The 20,750-nt window shown below is 38.6% G+C and overlaps 1 protein-coding gene across 1 annotated transcript in view; it reads left to right on the top strand.

Moving 5' to 3' along the window:
* tep1 (telomerase-associated protein 1) overlaps positions 1 to 20,750 on the top strand; it is a 38,322-nt gene that overhangs the window by 16,306 nt on the left and 1,266 nt on the right. Inside the window, exons 26-55 of the mRNA XM_079651360.1 lie at positions 465 to 644; positions 736 to 828; positions 2,184 to 2,319; positions 2,465 to 2,624; positions 3,022 to 3,155; positions 4,030 to 4,118; positions 4,505 to 4,619; positions 5,157 to 5,183; positions 5,726 to 5,936; positions 6,483 to 6,603; positions 7,078 to 7,202; positions 7,783 to 7,882; positions 8,347 to 8,502; positions 8,863 to 9,075; positions 9,973 to 10,029; positions 10,171 to 10,306; positions 11,513 to 11,761; positions 12,215 to 12,369; positions 12,862 to 12,969; positions 13,703 to 13,807; positions 13,926 to 14,055; positions 15,254 to 15,339; positions 16,193 to 16,319; positions 16,759 to 16,889; positions 16,985 to 17,106; positions 17,657 to 17,800; positions 17,894 to 17,993; positions 19,000 to 19,111; positions 19,256 to 19,338; positions 20,001 to 20,105. Coding sequence (XP_079507486.1) covers positions 465 to 644; positions 736 to 828; positions 2,184 to 2,319; positions 2,465 to 2,624; positions 3,022 to 3,155; positions 4,030 to 4,118; positions 4,505 to 4,619; positions 5,157 to 5,183; positions 5,726 to 5,936; positions 6,483 to 6,603; positions 7,078 to 7,202; positions 7,783 to 7,882; positions 8,347 to 8,502; positions 8,863 to 9,075; positions 9,973 to 10,029; positions 10,171 to 10,306; positions 11,513 to 11,761; positions 12,215 to 12,369; positions 12,862 to 12,969; positions 13,703 to 13,807; positions 13,926 to 14,055; positions 15,254 to 15,339; positions 16,193 to 16,319; positions 16,759 to 16,889; positions 16,985 to 17,106; positions 17,657 to 17,800; positions 17,894 to 17,993; positions 19,000 to 19,111; positions 19,256 to 19,338; positions 20,001 to 20,105 — 3,810 coding nt within the window. The remainder of the gene's footprint in view (positions 1 to 464; positions 645 to 735; positions 829 to 2,183; positions 2,320 to 2,464; positions 2,625 to 3,021; positions 3,156 to 4,029; positions 4,119 to 4,504; positions 4,620 to 5,156; positions 5,184 to 5,725; positions 5,937 to 6,482; positions 6,604 to 7,077; positions 7,203 to 7,782; positions 7,883 to 8,346; positions 8,503 to 8,862; positions 9,076 to 9,972; positions 10,030 to 10,170; positions 10,307 to 11,512; positions 11,762 to 12,214; positions 12,370 to 12,861; positions 12,970 to 13,702; positions 13,808 to 13,925; positions 14,056 to 15,253; positions 15,340 to 16,192; positions 16,320 to 16,758; positions 16,890 to 16,984; positions 17,107 to 17,656; positions 17,801 to 17,893; positions 17,994 to 18,999; positions 19,112 to 19,255; positions 19,339 to 20,000; positions 20,106 to 20,750) is intronic.

Raw genomic sequence — 20,750 nt, 5'->3', positions numbered from 1 at the left:
ATATTTGGAGTCCGGTGCTCAACCCTCTTTAGGCTTTTCTTTGGGCCTTCTTGATTTACATCTTTTGAACTTTGCTATATGTGCAGTCAGCTTTGCAGTCTCATGCCCCCTTATATACAGTACATTGTCATTTACATGCTAATTTTAAAAAAACAATGGGATTCATTATTATAAAAATATATTTAGGTGCATTCCTGCAGGACATTTTCAAGAAAAAATGTAAGAGAAAAATATGCATCAGTCGATATTCTCAATTCATCAATCTTTAAACCAAATTCACATGGATAGGCCTTAGTTCTGTCACAGTCCATCTTCAAGAAATCCATAGACAACATAAAGTATCTAATATGTTTATTCAATACCGAATGTTTGAATTCAAAATAAAACTTGTGGCTTTGTTTAAGTTAGAATTTGTATGTGATTTTCTGCTTCATTGAAACTCAGACTCTCTATTATCTTGTCAGGGTGTTTGTTTGGTGGTGAGCATCACAACCAAAGCAGCGCTGTTACAAACCCTGGCCAAGAAACGAGGCACAGTGCTGTTTTCCCTCGGCCAGCTCACCATGCCGGACCGCAAGGAGATAGTCCGGAAGGGACTGGACTCCTTCGGGAAGAAACTCAGCGACTCTGCTTTCAACAACCAGGTGCTCCTTATGTTGCTGCCATTGATACTCAGGAGTTGTCCCCCTGTAATTCAAATCTAATGTAACCTCTACTCTCCGTCTGCTCGTCCAGCTCCAGACGCTGATCTCGAAGAAGGGAGCAGCGAGTCCTCTCTACCTGCACCTGGCCTGTGAAGACTTGAGGAACTTTTCCTCCTTTGATAAGGTTTCATATCATATCCTGCATTATATTTGTTACTGGAAATGTGTATTTCCACATGTATATTTTCCTCATATCCGTATATATATTTGTATCTACCCCTCTATCTATCTATCTATCTGTCCATCTATCTATCTATCTATCTATCTATCTGTCTATCTGTCCATCCATCTATCTATCACTCTATCTATCTGTCCACCTATCTATCCCTCTATCTATCTATTTATCCCTCTATCTATATATCTGTCCATCTATCTATCTATCCCTCTATCTATCTATCTATCTATCTATCTGTCCATCTATCTATCTATCCCTCTATCTATCTATCTATCTGTCCATCTATCTATCTCTCTATCTGTCCATCTATCTATCTATCTATCTATTTATCTGTCCATCTATCTATCTCTCTATCTGTCCATCTATCTATCTATCTGTCCATCTATCTATCTCTCTATCTGTCCATCTATCTATCTCTCTATCTGTCCATCTATCTCTCTATCTGTCCATCTATCTTTCTCTCTATCTCTCTATTTATCTATCTATCTATCCCTCTATCTATCTCTCTATCTCTATCTATCTCTCTATCTCTATCTATCTATCCCTCTATCTATTTATTTATCCCTCTACCTATATATCTGTCCATCTATCTATCTCTCTATCTGTCCATCTATCTATCTCTCTATCTGTCCATCTATCTATCTATCTGTCCATCTATCTATCTCTCTATCTGTCCATCTATCTATCTCTCTATCTGTCCATCTATCTATCTCTCTATCTGTCCATCTATCTCTCTATCTGTCCATCTATCTATCTCTCTATCTGTCCATCTATCTATCTCTCTATCTGTCCATCTATCTATCTCTCTATCTGTCCATCTATCTATCTCTCTATCTGTCCATCTATCTTTCTCTCTATCTCTCTATTTATCTATCTATCTATCCCTCTATCTATCTCTCTATCTCTATCTATCTATCTATCTCTCTATCTCTATCTATCTATCTATCTATCCCTCTATCTATCTCTCTATCTCTATCTATCTCTCTATCTCTCTATCTCTATCTATCTATCTATCTATCCCTCTATCTATCTCTCTATCTCTATCTATCTATCTATCTCTCTATTTATTTATCTATCTATCTATATCACACATCAAGTCAGAGTTGATGTTTTGCGATCCTTGAACATCTGTAGTAAACTGTACAGTTACATTTCTATTAGTTGCTGACATATTTCAGTGTGGACTGAGCAGGACAATGTTTATATTTAATCCACTGTTAGTGATTATGCATTCCTACAACCCTTGACATGTTGCGCTGATACCACTTGCTTTATCAATCTGTATTTCCTCTCTGTGTGCTCAGTTGACGGAGGGCCTGCAGTGCTTACCTCAGTCTCTGGGCGCGTTGGTGCAGTACAGCCTGGACCGACTCTGCTTGCAGCACAGATGCATGCTGGGACTCCGCTGGGCCCTGGCTGCTCTGACTGTCAGCCCCACAGGTGAGATGAATGAATTTGTTTACAATCATTTACATTATTGTTGAGCTTTATTGGGTAAATTAATAGATATGTAGAGAAAATGATTTTATACCCAAATAGGTAATTTCATTGTTTGTCCTTTGTTGCCTCTCCTCTTCACCAACAGGCCTGAGGGAGAGAGACTTCTACTCTTTACTGAACACATGCAACGACTTATCCTCACAAGACGGAAAGGTCACATGGCAAGAAGTACTGCATCTCTCCAGGAAGCCCAAAGGACGCGTTCCCATGGCGAATTTCACCCTTATAGTGCAGAGTGTACAAAGGTATGAATCCTACATGAGCGCAAATACAAGAAAAATAATTATCTGTAATAAAAGTTTCCCCTAGTTGACTCTGATCGCCTTTGAAATTACTCTCATAAAGGCAGACACAATGATTACATTTCAATTTTTCATTGCACAACAGTAAGTGAAGCAGGCTCATTATTTGACTTTAATATCTGGTTTCTACAATTTGACGTAATGTAGATTTATGGGTATGAAGGTTTCAAATTAAATCATCTTAGACGTAACACGTGTTCACTGCACTGCACATGCAGAGAAATGAAAGCACTACATTTAAACTAACCTCGTATAAGAAGCACTGAGCTGTGGGTAGAACTTTAGGAATCAATCCTAAAGGAGGAAGGGACGTTAAACCTGTTTGAATCTGTATCTGCAGTCTGATTGGTCCGTCTCACTGCTACGACACTGACGACCTGCTGGCTCTGACCAATCCGGAGGTGAGGAAGGCCTTCGAGGACTTTTTCCTCCCAATAGACAAATACAAAACCAGAGCTCACCTCGTCCTGGCAGGTAAAGTACACACAGTCTGTTTTAATATTGCCAATATGTTCGGGTAACAGTAAAACAGGGGGAAATGTGTTGTCTGGGGATTCAAATGATTGAAAGAGAAGGATGAAAGGAATAGAAAAAGGTTAGAAAAGTGTCAAAAGAACTATAATTTTATGGGAAGACTAGGGGTAGAGGAATGAGAGAATTTGGTTAGGGATATTTCCAAATATCTGGAAGAAACTACCAGAAACATGTCTAACTACTTTTAAATCCAGGCTGAAGACTTTCCCTGCTTTTAATTGAACTATTCACATCTTACACTGCACTGTAACTTTTATTCATGTATCTTTCTAATGTGTTTTATGCTCTTAAAGGTGGGGTAGGTAAGTTTGAGAAAACCGGCTCGAGAAACACTTTTTGTTATATTCCATGGAATGCTCTTAACATCCCGATAGCAATGAATATCTGAAGTGTTTTGACAAAAAATCCATAAAAAAATATCATCTGTGGAAGCCGTGGTACTGTAAAAAGCACGACCAATCATCTGAGCCGGCCCGGCTAAAATAACTGGATGGCCTACCTGCCTGTCAGCCTTCCATCTGTGCACAAACTTATCTCGTGCCCTCATTGGTCATGTGCGCGTTCGTGTGTGTTGGAGGAGGGGCTCTGTAAGGAAGTGGCAGATTTGTTCCGGCTGTGTATTTTCAAATTCTAGCGCACTCAAGCTGGTTTCTCCAAAATTACCTACCCCACCTTTAATGTCTTACATTTTTGTAAAGCACTTTGAATTGCCTGTGAAAAGTGCTGTATACATAAACTTGCCTTGCCTTAATACAGTATACTTATTAAAGGCTGTGTCTTGTATTCAGTCTTGTATCTCTGTGTCTGTATGCAGCTCATCTGTGGGCCCTAGCCGACTCTCAGGGCTCAGACTCCTTCCTGCACTGTGAGGCCGACTCTGTCCTGCACCTGCCTGCCAGCCTGGTAAACCACTCATAACACAAGTTAAATAAAGCATGAGAAATAAATAGGTCTTCTGAAATAACAAAATACAAGCACTCTATATGTCTTCACTATGAACTCTCATCAGTCATATTTTTAAAAGTGTTTCAATTGAGATTTTATCAGAAATCCTGCACACTGTAACTCTTTTTTTGTTCTTTTTGCTGAGTTAGAGAGGTGTCAACACTCTACGTTCAACATTTTAACATGTTACATCAATTTGAATTCTTCCAAATTAAATAAAAACTAATGTTGTATTTGAATTTTACTTAGGGCTAGCTTATACAGAGCTACTTTATAACTCCTGGTCATAAGTCCTCCTCATATTTACTGTTGGTTTGAACTGGCTTTTATTTGGCTTTGGTCAGATTCAAAGTGACCAGCTGGAGGCTCTTCATTCCCTGCTCTCCAACTACTACTTCCTGTACGCTAACGTGCGCCACGGCCTCATGCACCACCTCCTGGAGACCTACAGCTTGTACGGTGAGCATGCTTCACGGATGATTAATGTTTGTTTTTTTCACGATTCAAAGGTGTTATATATGCCATATGCACAAAGCTACAGTGTAGAAATGGCAATGAAATTCTTCTGACCTGAGCTCCTCCAACAATGCAATATATATAATAAAATACAAAAATACAAAATAAAAAGTAGTGCAAAAAGTCTACATGTCAATAGAATTTGGGATATGTACAAGAGCAGAATATGAAATGAAATAATGTAAATTAAGACTGAATTAAATACGGTTTATTGCGGTGATAACTATTTATATAAATTAGCATATTGCAAGATGACAACAGGAATGTTTATCGGGGCGCTTTACAGAGCTCAGGTGTTGAGCAGTCTTATGGCCTGTTGGATACAACTGTCGCTGAGTCTGGTGGTTGTCCTTCAATTGTGTGAAATGTATCTGAAATAGTTGCATGGGCAGGTTTACTCAGCAAACCTCGCCTTTTTAAAAGACAGCTTTACAAAAAATCCTAATGTCTGCATCCTGTGAAATATTTCCTTTCCTGCAGATGACAAGAACAAGTCTGCACCCTCATGTAAGTGCTGGCAAATACATTAATCTTAAAGGTCACCTATTATGCAAAATCCTCTTCTTCATGTCTCTTCTTCATCAACATGTGTCCCCTCTGTGGAAAGAGACTCTGAACGTTTCAGGAACAAAGATTCTCTCTCTTTTTGTCCTGATCCATTTATATAAAAACCTGTCCGAAAATGAGCTGATCAGATTTTGGCCACTTTATGATGTCATAACGATTTTTTGGCTTGTGTAACCATTAGCCAATCAGCAACCAAGATAACCCCCCCCCCCCCCCCCAACCTTATCACCTGAATCTCCTCCTTGAGCACCATTGAGTTCTTTGTAACTTGTAGCACTTTGGCAACAGGGCTGAAACAGAGGGGATTATGGGTAATGCTGCAATGATCTGTTTGGTGTTTGGAGTCAAACACTTCAGAGACATGTTTGTATATATCTGAGGCCTATAATATATTGATGAAAAACAGTATGATAGGGAGCCTTTAAATTCCTGCCAGGTGTTATTTATGAGTTCTTCTTACACGTTTCTCTTTGTGCTCTCAGTACACTATGAGGGTCGTCTGCAGGACTGCCGGAGTTTCCTGCAGCGTCACGGCCGCCTCCTCTCCTCCTGGCCGGCTCTGTTCGTTCAGCAGGCCCTCAACGAGCCTTCAAATAGCTCCGCTCACACCTGGGCACAAGGCCTGATGGGAAAAGGAGGAGCGCGGGTAGTTGAGTGGCAAAACAACGACCGTAAGATTCATCAAGAGACCAGGTAAGCAGGTTGTTTTGTTTTTTTGTTTTTTCAAAGTCAACTTTATTGTCAATCTTTCAGTTTGTGTTTACAGACAGAGAGATCGAAATACCGTAATCCTGAATACAAAAATACAATATGTATACAAATATGTATAAAATATGTATATCCTATATATACACAATCAACAGACACATTTATACATATGCACACATTAAGATAAAAGCCCAACAATCAATATACACAAAATACCAGTCACTTCAATATCTTTGAGAATGTACATTAGTGCAAGATTGTCCATAGCAGCGTAAAAAGTGTCTGGTGCTGGATTTGAGTGTCTGAGTGTGTGTGGGGTGTTAAAGTCCAGTGTGCAAAGTGGTTAGAAAAAAGTGCTTTGGGATAGTTCCCTTAATTCAATATATGCCGGTGCGGTTTTTCGTAAATCTGTTTAATTCGACCGGTTTTATTTGTTTTTATCTATCTTCTATTTTTTGTCTTTTTGACCTTGTATTTGATTCAATATGTATGTGTATTAATGTGTTGATGGTCTGCTGTGTTTCTTCGCAGTGAGCTGGTGTCGACCTTCTCCTCTGAACCCACCTGTGTGGTGGTGAGCCCGGACGCAGAGCTGATGGTGGTTGGCACTGGAAAGGGAACGCTGCATTTCATCAACACTCAGACCGGACAGGTACAGACCCATTTTCCAGTTGAAAGGTTGTGTTTTCGCCTCCCTTTAATGTATCAATGCATTATCACGAGGCCCATTTTTGACTGGATGATTCGTATTTATTGTTTCGTATTGGCAAATGAGTAGAAATCCTGAAAGAAATTATTCATTTTCAGTTAACATTCAGTATATTTAAATGCACACAGGAAATCAGAAAATCTGACTGCATGTACTATAGGTACCATGTGTAAAGGCAGAAGGTTAGTATCAGGTCTCCTAAACACGACCTGTTCTTCCCTTTTATCCTGACAAACTGTAGTCAGAGTGAGACTCTCCTTGTTTCTTGTTAGTTTTACGCACATGCTAATATGTAAAACAGAAAATAGACACTCCAGGAGAAATCTTGTTTGAATGTCTGACACAAAAAATACTGTTCAGTTTTCATGCATCTTACTTTAACATCTAATGTGAACTCTCTCTCCTGGCTTTGAACAGGAAGTGAAATCGCTGGTGAGCAGCTGTGACGGCATCTCCAGCTGTGTCTTTTTATTGGACGGACGTCTTGCCACAACCTCCTTTGATGGACGAATAGAGATTTGGGACATCGGGAATGGCTGCAGGTGAGAGGAGAGATTGCATTTTTTTTTTACAAATGACAACTGTCCCGTTTCTTTGTTTGAAGACCAAGAGTTGGTCAAAAGTAGACCAGGAAGCTTCTCGTATGTATATGTTCCCCCTCGTATTTAGTCTCCTTCCATTGGCTGACGGGGGCGGGTTTTCTTCTGTAGTCCTCTGATGACGTAACCATGGCCAACTCTTATGATATTTTATTATACAATTCTTCTGATGTTTGTTGGTCTTTAAACACGTAATAATAGTCGTAATGCAGCGTCAATGAGTGAGAGTTGGAGGCGTCGTGTTTAGTATGTAACTCCACGCCTTATTCTCTTTATATTCACATACACTATATACTATTAGCTACATGCTACTGGCTAAAAACAAATAACAATCTGAATCCGGAACTCCAAGGTGTTGCCCACATCCGGTCCGGGGGAAAACACTGCTACAGTAAATGATGTCCCTTAAAGTTCCGGCACAATATATTGATTATTTCTCCCACAGCTAATCCAGGGTTTTTCTTCGGACAGTTTTTTGGAACAGGCTAGTGATTCTTGAATAAACTGTTTCTTCTTCCTGCAGGACTGCTCTCATTGAGGGCCACACTAATGTGATAACAGCTAGTGACCTCACTGCAGACAGGAAGCACCTGGCCACTGTGTCTCTGGACTTCATGCTGAAAGTGAGTCTCAAGAACATCCGTTTAACACGTGTCATTAATTCTGCATTCCTAGAAAACCCATTTCCTGCAGCTAATAGGGATTTGAATATCTATAATGGAATTTAAAATGTAACGCACATTCAACTGTCAACTTTTATTACATTGTACCTTTCACAAAAAGAACGTTGAATGTTATCTATCCTTAAATATGTGAAACAGGTTTATTACCAGGTAGGTTTACACGTGCGAGGAATTTGACTTGGTGCCGTGGTGCATACATAAAAGTAAAAACAAGAATTAAAAACACAGGTAGCGAACTAGAAAAATATTTAAAATAATATCAAATATAACAGTATTTACATTGCAATGGAATAAAAAGGAATAAAATATGGAAAAAATGGCAGTAATAAAAAAAAGTGAAAACAGATATTGTTGTACATTGTGTGCATTAATGTGTAGTAAGTGATGTTTTTCTGATTTTGCAGGTGTGGTCCTCTACTAAAGGTAAAGAGGTGGCGGCCCTGCCCAGCTCCAGCCCTCTGAACTGTGTGACCTTTGACCCTGAAGGTCACCTGCTGGCTGCTGGTTGCTGGGATGGGAACGTGATAATGTGGAACTGGCTCCAGAATGAAACTCTCACAGTGAGTTATCAAGATATTTGTATTAGTCAATTTATTGAACATGTTAGAAACAAAACAAACAATAATAATAATTATAATCATTACAAAGAGAAGCAAAATAAGAAAAACGTTCAAGGTATACACAAATAAATTCTCAAATAGTTTCTGTCATGTTCAAAAGGGGCAAGAAGAATCTTCAAACCGTTTCTGGTCCTACCCCCTCTAGCGTACATTCTTCATGCTCACTACTCCAGGTAGTCTGTTGGGGCTGAAGACAAGTACATTTCATGTTATAATGGAGCAACTGTTACAAAATCTAATTTCCCCTTAAAAAATGAAATATTGTGATTGAGATCATTTCTCTTCTTTGTATTCCCTCAGTCCCTGTGCGGTCACCAGAGCTCAGTGCGCAGCCTCTCCTTCTCCCCCTCCTCCTCCATGCTCTGCTCCGGCTCCATCTCTGGAGAGGTGCGGGTGTGGTCCGTGCCCACCTCCACCTGTGTGGGGTGTTTCCAGGCTCACAGTGGGGCCGCGGAGGCCCTCACCTTCCTGGATGAAGGGAGCAAGCTGCTAAGCGCCGGCTCCGATCACATGGTGAGGCTGCCTTCCTAAAGACTGGAATAATAAACTCTTTATATTTAAAGGTCACCTATTATGCAGAATCCACTTGTTCATGTCTCTTCTACATCAACATGTGTCCCCTCTGTGGAAAGAGACTCTGAAAGTTTCAGAAACAAAGACTCTCTCTCTTTTTGTCCTGATCCATTTCTATAAAAACCCGTCTGAAAATGAGCTGATCAGATTTTGGCCACTTTGTGATGTCATAACGATTTTTTTGGCTTGTGTAACCATTAGCCAATCAGCAACCAAGGTAACCCCCCTCCACCTTATCACCTGAATCTCCTCCTAGAGCACCGTTGTGTTCTTTCTAACCAAATATCTCTCAGAGGGGCGTGGGGAGGGGCTCCTTATTTTCATCTAAAGTAACAGACAGAGAATCAGCACTTTTGAAACAGGGCTGAAACAGAGGGGATTATGGGTAATGCTGCCATGATTTGTTTGGTGTTTGGAGCCAAACACTTCAGAGACATGTTTGTATATATCTGAGACCTGTAATATATTGATGAAAAACAGTATAATAGGGGACCTTTAAGCAAAATAAGCTACGATACAATGAGAATGTTTTGCTTATAAGAAACTGCCATTGCTAAAGCATTGGAAGAGTGAAACGTGTTTTCTCCTTAAACTCAGATCAAGACACACATCAGCTTTGTTGTCAATACATTAGTCCTAAATAAGAATTCACAAACATGCCTAGGACATCATGGGGGGTAAAAGGTTTGTTTAATGTTGGCATGCTGTTTTTCTGAATTTGAAAACTCACATATAATAATAATAATAATAAAGTCCCTTTTTTTAGGATATGGAGCACACTGTCACTATATTTAAATAATAATAGCCTCTGTGTCTTCTTGTTCTTCTGTGAAACAGCTGCAGCTCTGGTCAGGAGGACTCGGGCGTTCGGTCGCTGCATTAAAAAGTGATAAAGTAAGCTCCCCTATTTGTCTTGCGTGCCACTTCATGTGATTGGCCATGATAAAAAAAATATTGCTGCCAATAAAAAATAAAAAGAGAAAAGGTTATGTTTTTTTGACATACGCTTTATTTCCCCTCCCAATCGTGTTTCAGTGTGAGCAGGAGCCTCCTCTGAAGAAGATGAAGTCTGCGTCCTCTCAGCCGGCTGCTCTCTGTGTGGCTGTTAACGGAGACTTTGCTGCTGTGGGTTACCACGGAGACGGCATCAAACTCTTCAGTCTTGAGTCAGGTGTGTAAATGTGCAAGGAAGGAAAATAAATTCTGAATTATAGTATTTTCTAGATTGAATCACTGTAAACACCAATCCGACCTATTAAACCAGTTTGTCTCTATATATATGACTTACTTATTTATTTAATTACTTACTGTCACGGCTGGAGGGCAGAGTACATAGGACCCAAATACAGAATACCGTTTCTTGAAATCAAAATCCTTTATTGGTGGAACTGGGCCAGGCAAACAAAGCAAAACCATAAACTCTCTCACAACAACAACAACAACAACAACAACAACAACTGTCCAACAGCATCAAGACTCTAACACAGACTGAAAGAAAAAACAGAACTTAAATGCACACAAGACTAATCGATAAAACGGGAAAAAAAGACAGATCATAACACTTACTTACTTACTTACTAACTTACTTACTTACCGATGTACTTACTGACTTACTTGCTTTCTTACTTACTAACGTTCTTACTTACTAACTTACTAACATACTTACTTATTTCCTTACCGATGTACTTACTTACTTACTTGCTTACTTACTTACTAACTTACTTACTAACTTCCTAACTTACTTACTAACATACTTACTAACTTACTTACTAACTTCCTAACTTACTTACTAATTTACTTACTTACTTACTTACTTACTAACTTACTTACTTACTAACGTTCTTACTTACTTCCTAACTTACTTACTAACTTACTTACTAACATACTTACTTATTTACTTACCGATGTACTTACTTACTTACTTGCTTACTTACTTACTAACTTACTTACTAACTTACTTACTAACTTACTAACTTACTTACTAACTGACTTACTTACTTGCTAGCATACTTACTAACTTACTTACTAACTTCCTAAATTATTTACTAATTTACTTACTTACTTACTTACTAACATACTTACTTACTTACTAACTTACCGATGTACTTACTTACTTACTTGCTTTCTTACTTACTTACTTACTTACTTGCTTTCTTACTTACTAACGTTCTTACTTACTTACTTACTAACTTCCTAACTTACTTACTAACTTACTTACTTGATTACTTACTTACTTGCTTACTTACTTGATTACTTGATTAGTTACTTACTTGCTTACTTACTTACTTGCTTACTTACTTACTTGATTACTTACTTACTTGCTTACTTGCTGAACTGGTCGACAAACAAACCATTCCTGTTTCTATCTGAATGTTAGGAGAGAGGATCTGGGACTCGGGGTCCCTGGATGTGTCGGTGCTGTGCCTGCTGTGGGTCGTTCTGGACTCTGAGCAGACCCAACCTGAGCTGCTGCTGTCGGGAGGAAGTGACAAACGTGTGAGGGTCTGGAAGAGAAAGCTGACAGAGGAGGGGCTGCTGGAAGGCCTGGAAATGGTGTCAATGTTTGGTGTAACTGGCGGCATCCTGGCATTCACACAGAACTCCACTAGCCTGGCTACAGCTTCAGGTATTTCAACACATGACATAGTGTTATACAGAAGTGTCCCTTAAATGTTATTAAAAAAAAGTTTAAGTTTTCTACATCTTCAGGTACAGTATATTAAAATGACTGTTACTCTGTTATTTTGCATATATTGATTGTTGTGCTTTTATCTTAATGTGTGCATATTTATAAATGTGTCTTTGATTGTGTATATATACGATATACATATTTTTATATATATTTGTTATTGTGGGAAACGTTATTTCCATTTTGTGTGTCTGTACACACAAACTGAAAAAGATTGACAATAAAGTTGACTGACTAATTATTTATGTTATAATGCTTTCTATAGATGGATACTCTATTTATATATATATTTTCTACTGTAGATATGTATTTATTAACATTTATTTTATTTTGTATTATATTTTTAACTGATGTGTGTCATTTACCGCTCTGCTTTCCTTCTAAAATTAGAAAGCTTTCCCATTGCTCTGTGGAAGTTGAGCAATCTGACCTTTGACTGGTCTGACTTTGAGCCTTATGAGGTCCTGAGGGGCCACATTGGGGGGGTCACCTGTCTGGCGTTCAGCCCTGATGGTGGACAGCTACTCTCCGGTGGAAAAGATCAGGTAAAATACTACGTTTGTGTTTAAGTGTTGTAACTAGGCCGGTACCAAAAGATCAAAATTCATTCATTTGTTTGCTGAGCAGCATCTTTTTATTTCTTCCATAACTTCCCATCTGATATTAATATAGTATTTCTACACATTTGCAGTTTCTAACATTATTATTTTTATTATTTATTGTATTTTGTCTTAATTATATTTGTTGAAAAAAGATAAACATTTCTAAAAATGTACTTTATATACAAAATATTTCCTTCAATCTGTATTTGTTGACGTTTTACAGCAGTCAAGTTAGCTCTACCGAAAAGAGGCAGATCCCATATTATCGAAAAATCTTAATTCGTTCATTAAAGAAAGTTGATTAGATTTACAAATAAATGTCAGGACATATTTGGTCAAATGTAGGATTTTGTCCTAAAATATAGAAATGCATTTGACAGAGTAACAGAGACACGCGTCGGGGTAACAGGTATAACTCAGTACTGTTTGTTTCAGGCTCTGATGGTGTGGGACGTGAGCTCGTCTCCCGCTGTCCTCTCTAAGTCGCTCCCTCACTCTCACAAAGACTGGATCACCGGCTGCGTTTGGACTCCAGACTGCGTGGTGAGTCTCCCTTTAACCAACCTGAGTTACACGTCTACCCCCAGAACTACAGCTGTTACCTGAGAGTCTGGTTTCTACAGTATACACAAAAAAGTACACACAATTAGGTACATTGATGCAATACATTTAAATTATAGGAAACTGCAGTTCAAACTGAAATAAGTGATTAACTTGATCAGGTGAATTTAAAACAGATCTAAATCCTCAACATAATTAATAAAGTACCTTCAATATATTCTCAGTTGTCCGTTCTTGTAGAAGACTTGATGTCATCAAATCAAAATCAAAGTTTATTTATAAAGCATATTTAAAAGCGATTTTTGGTCGGGCCAAAGTGTAAAGTAATAAATACTACAATCACATAAAAAGACAATAACTTACAACAGATATATAAAAAACACAGGGAAAAGTCAGGAGTCGTGCTCCGCTCTGACTAAAAGGCCAGAGAGAAGAAGTGAGTTTTAAGAGTAGATTTAAAAAAAACCTAGGGTCTTGGTCGACCTCACATGGAGGGGCAGAGTGTTCCAGAGCCTAGGGCCAGCTGCTGCGAAGGCTCTGGCCGGGGTGTAGCGATGGAGGAGTTCAGCTATAGGCCGGAGCCATGCCCATTTAGTGCTTTAAAAACAAATAAAAGGAGTTTAAAATCAATTCTGAACCAAATTGGAAGCCAGTCATCTGTCGTATCTATTGAGTAGTGCTTGGTCTGTCCATAAAGTCCAGTATATTCTTTCAGATAAGCACTTCAAACGACGGGAGGCTTTGTTTATGGGATCTGCAGGCGGGCCAATGTCTCAGAGAAATCTCCTGGAAGAATCCTCTCACATCTCTCTGCTGTCTGGTGAGTCGTTATACATTTCAGAGAAAGTACAGGATGTGTTGTGTCCTTCTCCCCTTTAAAAACCTTTAAGAATTTAAAAGTATGGATGGTTGTGTTGACATGTCGTTCCTGTGTGCAGGGCCGGTATGTGATGGCTGGCTGTTCAGAGGGAGCACTACATGTGTGGAACTGGGAAACAAGCACAGAGATCTGCCACATTGCTGCACACAAGCAACACATTCACCACTGCTCCCTCCTACCAAATACAGGTGAGGCTGCTGGGAAATGAGTGCATGTAACCGGTGTCGATAAGCGGTGTCTGCGTTGTGTTGATGTTGTTAATGGATGAGACCCGAGCCAGCATATAGTCGAGGCGATCTCCGTTTATTTACTGACAATCTGACAATATACAACAAATCAGTCGTTATATCACAGTCAGGGGGGGGGGGGGGGGTGCCGCCAGGGATGATTTTGGGCCCCATGAAAAGATAATCACATTGGTTACTTAAACATTTTTTTCTAAATGTTCGACAATTGTTAGAATCGTCCTAACTTTTCACCCCCTTATGGCGCCCCTCTCCTCTCATGTGGAACATTGACAAAAAAGGGAAGAGGAAACGTGAGGGACACAATATTAAGGGGGGGAAGTCCCCACAATAATAATCTCCCGAGTACCATGACTAGATTCTGGAGGTTTCGCCCACTGATTCTAGACCTCGTCAGGTATTGAACGTTTAATAAATAAAGAACACAGAATTATTATTATTATTATATTCAAGCCAACATGTTGGCTAGAAAATTCTCTTGGTGTTCAGATAAGGTTAAGGTGAACCTCTTTAGAGCTTATTGCACTCCTCTCTATACTGCCCCCTTGTGGGTCAAGTATAAGAAGGCGAGCCTCCGGAAGCTCCAGGTTGCATAATGACTGTTTGCGTATACTGCTTAGAAAACCAAGCTGGTGCAGTGCAAGTGAAATGTTCTGTAATGCACGAGTCAACACGTTCCATGCTCTCTTGAGAAATCTGATGTACAAATTCATCTGTCGATTGAATGTTTCTCATAACTCTGTCATTATGCTGCTGTCAAATCCGTGTCTCAGCGCTGTACGATACCAGTCACCTCTGTGGAAACATTGGTATAACTGCCTTTTTTAATTTATATTTGAGTGTTGTATGTCTTGTAATAATGAACCAAGAGTCTCTTTAAATAAAGATGATGATGATGATGATGATGATGATGATGATGATGATGATGATGATGATGATGATATTCAATACAAAACACAGAATTTGTGTGATTATACTAAAAATGATTTACAAAGAAATATGTAACACTAAACATCACTGCATATTTACAACTGTTACATACATACATAGATTAATTTACCTCTCCCTCTTTATATGATAATCTACAAAAAAATTAGTCTTATTTTGAGATATTTCTTTTGATACCTGCTTTGTTTTTAAGACAAGAACAAAGAAATCAACCCAGAAGAAATGACTGTTTTGACTGCGTCTGATGATGGCACAGTGCAGCTATGGAAACCACTACAGGTCAGTCAAAATGAATAGGGAAGTGGGTTTTAAAGGGGTTTTCAAAATTAAATCAAACATTTCTCTCAGATTATTAAATGTAATGTTTGTCCTGTTCATGCTTATAGTTTTTTTCAAACATCTTCTTGGGTTTATTTTAGATTTAGAGCAAAATTGACTTTTCTTCCTGTTGTGAGCATAATGAAAGAGTGAATACTGTGTTCTGTTTGTGTGACACTGTGTGTTGTTTGTGTGACACAGTGTGTTGTTTGTGTGACACTGTGTGTTGTTTGTGTGAGACTGTGTGTTGTTTGTGTGACACTGTGTGCTGTTTGTGTGACACTGTGTGCTGTTTGTGTGACACTGTGTGTTGTTTGTGTGACACTGTGTGCTGTTTGTGTGACACTGTGTGCTGTTTGTGTGACACTGTGTGTTGTTTGTGTGACACTGTGTGCTGTTTGTGTGACACTGTGTGTTGTTTGTGTGACACTGTGTGTTGTTTGTGTGACACTGTGTGCTGTTTGTGTGACACTGTGTGTTGTTTGTGTGACACTGTGTGTTGTTTGTGTGACACTGTGTGCTGTCTGTGTGACACTGTGTGTTGTTTGTGTGACACTGTGTGTTGTTTGTGTGACACTGTGTGTTGTTTGTGTGACACTGTGTGCTGTCTGTGTGACACTGTGTGTTGTTTGTGTGACACTGTGTGCTGTTTGTGTGACACTGTGTGTTGTTTGTGTGACACTGTGTGTTGTTTGTGTGAGACTGTGTGTTATTTGTGTGACACTGTGTGTTGTTTGTGTGACACTGTGTGTTGTTTGTGTGACACTGTGTGCTGTTTGTGTGTCCTCTCTCACATGTTGTGTCTTTGTTACAGGTGGAGCACATCAGCTCCTTCCTGGGTCACAGCGGTGCGATATGTGGAGTTGTTCCCAAAGAAGGTCACCCAGAATTCCTCACTGTTTCCAAAGACTGCTCATTGAGATGCTGGAAGTGGACAGCAGGTAATACTTAATCAGATCAGCGTGTCTTTTTATTGTGTCTTTTAAAAAAAAGCTTCCAAAGTTTTCCAAGTTAAAAGTCACATATCAAGCTCATTTTCATGGTTATATTTATGTTTTATAAATACTGTGACATGTTTCCATGCTTTAAAGTTCAAAACATTGCAGCAACTTCTTTTCACCCTCTGTCTGAAACCAGAGCCCAGTCTGCTCTGATTGGTTAGCTTCCCGGCTCTGTTGTGATTGGTCGTCTTAGAAATGTCTCGCGCCTTAGCCTATCACGTCCAATATGTTGGAGCACTAAACCTATATAACACACTGCAGGAAAACCTCCAAAAGCGTAATGTGGCCAACAAGAGCGAAGAGATCTCTGTAGGAATGAATATATCGTGAGTGTGTGTGTTTGACCTTCATTTTGAAATCTCCCAAACTGTGTCTCCAGAGAGTCCTCCCTGTCAGCGAGGTCCAGTCTCCGCTGTGTGCTTCTCTCAGAGAGGGGATTTGATTTTTGCTGGTTATGAATCCGGTTTTCTGGAAGTATGGCAGCACAACACCGTGGTCGGCCACAAGCAGGTGAACACATACACAAGAACAAAGGATGTAAGCTGACCGCCTGTTTGTTTGTGTGCCTGTGTTAATCACACTGTGTGTCTGTTTGCGTGCATCAGGCTTCAGACAGCCCCATCAAAGCGATCTGCTTCATGCCTGACGGACAGTTTGCTGTCAGCTACTTAAAGCCAGTTGTAGACGTGTGGAAGCTGGTGTGGAACCAACAGCACAGCACTGCAAGGTAACAAACATAAGAACAGTCCGGCTATCAAGCTACTATACAGGGAATATGTTTAAACTTATTTTAATCTGAGTTTATTAAAAAATTCCCCAAAGAAGTGTACAAAAATATAGCTGTTAAACGCGTTTTGAAAATTAAATATGCCAATATTTTTTACCAAATATCTTGATATTGCAAATATATTCTATACTTGCATAAAAAAGTGGTATTTGTATACCTATGTAGTTTTATGTTTTGAGAGCATTTCATCAAACCTAAATCCTGTATGCTTATTTGATCTGAATTTCTTTTTTAAATCACTGACCGAACCTAATTTAGTTTGGCTTCATGCCATTTTGAAAGATTTCTTCCATATATGTTTTGTGTTGTCTGTGTAGATACAGCAGAATAGAAGTGGAAAAAAACAGTAGATGAAAGTGTGAATAAATTAGTGAAATTAACCTGAAACCTAAATAAATGAATGAATTCCATAGAGACTTACAAATAACTCAGGTAAGGTGTTTGGAGTTTGGTTCTTTGCACTAACCAGTCCTGCTGTGTTTCTCTGCAGCCTGCTGAAGGTCACCACACACACAGTGAAAAACACGGTGGTCCGCCTCCACTACTGCACCATCCTGATCGGTGCGTCGGAGATTGGATCAATATTTGATGTCACGAAGTCCGGGAGTGATTCGTGGCAACACACAATCTCTAGGTAACACTAGACAATATTTTTTTCATTTTCTCAATCCCCAAATAATAAAAACAGACTTAAAGCTATTCATGTGTTTTTTTCCCCTTTTTACAGTTTAGAAAACTCAGTCCGGTTTTTGGGGATGATCCGTAACGATGAGAAAAGCATGTGGCTGGTGGGCGAGGAGGACGGAGGAATCCAACTCGGGTTCTTTGTGAGTTTTGCACAACTGATATTTGAATGACATATTATGATAAGGCTAAGGAAATGTTTTGTGTGACCCTAAGATGTATTTGTTAAGAATAAAGTATTGTCAATTTAAAAACATTACCTGGCAAAAAAGCTAGTAAAGTATTTAGATTAAATTCAATCTGATTAGTTTATATACAATTTATTGATACCAAATTAGGAAATTGTTTGAATTCAGATCAAACCGAAATGTATTAATTACTTATAGGTTGGATAGTTATTTAAATTTGCTGTGCAATTTGTTACAAAATACTTTGATGGATTGAGAGTGTATTTTAAATACTTAAATACATGATATAATATTTGATTTTATTCTCAAATAACACGGATATTCACCCCCAGGTTTTAACTGCAGAGAAATACAATAAGCCTGATCACACTTTGTGGCTAAACGCAGCTGCATCACATGACAGCTCCAGTAACGTGCTCCCTGTGAACCAGCAAATCTCTTTGTGTTCCCTGGACTGCAGAGTCAGGGTTCACTCAAAGCTTTTTTTAGGTTGTTGTTAGCATTGGGGGGAAGGGGATGGGGGTTGCTTTTCCATTGCTCCTATGTTTTGTATCACACTCAGATCTTCAGAAATGTAATTACACCAACGTATTTCTTTATCAACGTGGCCTCACTGTTCTTTGTTCGATTTAATGTGTGATTATGTAAATATGTAAATACACTCAGACCCATATTGAGTCAACTAAATGCCCCAAAGTTTATTTTAACTTTTTTTTAATCTTGGTTTCTTTATAGGGTATAGTTACAGACAGTCAAACATTTCCACATTTCTCTATTTTTAATTACTTGTGTTTTTTAAATACTTTTTCTTGTGGCTGTATTGTGTATTTTATTTTTGATACATTTAATGAAGAAGTTTCTGATTCAGTAAAAATATACTTTTTGATATATGAGTACCAATCTCTGAGTACCACATGTTTCATTCATAGAAAATATTGATAGATGTCCTCTCTTTCTTCAGTTCGCCATGGGCCCCCAGTATAGTTTTAACAGAACTTTAGGCACCATGGATCTATTCACTGATGAAGAGGAGAAGAAGGGCAGCCTGATCACAGCTGGAACTTTGGACAAAGGTACTAACATCTACTTTAAATACTGTTTCCGCTGCCGCTGATACACTCACTCCTACTTTTACATCAAGCATCTTTCTATTTTATATTCGTACTGGCAAGATTTTAAATATGTCAGTTCATATGATGTGCTCTATATGTTTTCAGATTTGGTCGTGTGTGGGGACATAAAAGGCAACATGTGGTTCAACCAGACTTCAGAGGGTTCCTCATGGAGCAGCAGAAAACCTGTAAGAGCTCATCAACTCTGTAGCACACAAATAAAAACACCATTAGCTTGATTAAAGAAATTATAGTTACAGTATGTCAATTTGTACATCTAGTTTTCAGTGAGCTATTGCAACTACTTTCAACAATGACTGCAACATCGTTTGATCAGTGATCATCATTGACTCGTCACAAAATAGTGAAAAAGATTGCCAATCACAAATTCCTTGAGCCCGAAATGGCAACTACAGAGTCTTGTTTAATCAAACATTAATTCAAAACCACAAACGTATTTAATATACCATTAAAAACGACATAGAAAGGCCACAAATCCCTACAATTGCAAAACTACAAACATCAATTCTCTTGGCATTTTTAATCAATAGATTGTTAAAATCTTATCAGAATTGTTGATTAAGATTTGTATTCAAAGATTCCTCACTACTTCAACTATAAACTGCCCTTTATTTTATGGTACAGCATTGAAAGGGGAAAACGCAGGGGATGACATTACCCCTAATTGAAATCTTAGTTAACTACAAGAATAAAAAAGCATGATTGCCAATAACCAGACGATGTGTTGTTTGGAAAAAGCACAATCAGGCCGGAAAATAAAGCAAACATCAGACATTATTGGCGGTGACATCACTTTGTATTGTTGTTCATGTGGATGTTTTATCTCCAGGCCCACAGTGACAGGATCAGTGTGTTGAAACTCACTGACTGCAGCATCATCTCAGCCTCCTACGACCGGACGGTGAAGCTGTGGGACAGAAACACCAAGAAACAGGTACGTCAGAGGGTTAAAGAACAGTTATGGAAACAAGATAGTTCACACTGAGGAGAATATTTGGACGAGAGGATTGACACCACTCTCATATCTGTGTGTTAAATATGAAGCTACAGCACGAAGACTGAATCAGAATCTGATTGTTTGCTCAGGAGGTTTTCAATTACAATACATCTGCTGTTTAAATATTAAAGGTGTGGCTGCATAAAAATAAGCATAGTAAAAGAAAAGTAAACAAACATACATTTAGAAAGAATGACTAAAGATATAGAATGACTATATCTTTATTTTTAATGACTGATTTTAAATGTAAAGGACTTTGGGTAACACTTTATTTTGATAGTCCATAGTTAACACTCTATAAGTCATCAGTTGACATTTAGTAGCATGTATGTGTTATGTTGATAGGTTATAGACTTTCTACTGTTCTCAACTGTTTTTCACTTTAATTGGATAGTCCTAACACATGCCTACAAACGCTTAGTGGAGAACCTACTAAAAGTATACTAATAGTCAACTCTAGATTAGTTGACGATCAACAGATAGTCAACTAAACTCTGAAGTTGCTTATCTGTTGATCATCAACTAATGCTTAATGTAATATTCAACTAAACTTGAGTTGCTTATCTGTTGATCATCAACTAA

This window comes from Notothenia rossii (genome assembly GCF_949606895.1).
Source record: "Notothenia rossii genome assembly, chromosome: 9".
Lineage (NCBI taxonomy): Eukaryota > Metazoa > Chordata > Actinopteri > Perciformes > Nototheniidae > Notothenia > Notothenia rossii.
The sequence above is the reverse complement of the archived record's forward strand: the minus strand, read 5'-3'. Positions and strand labels throughout refer to the sequence as shown.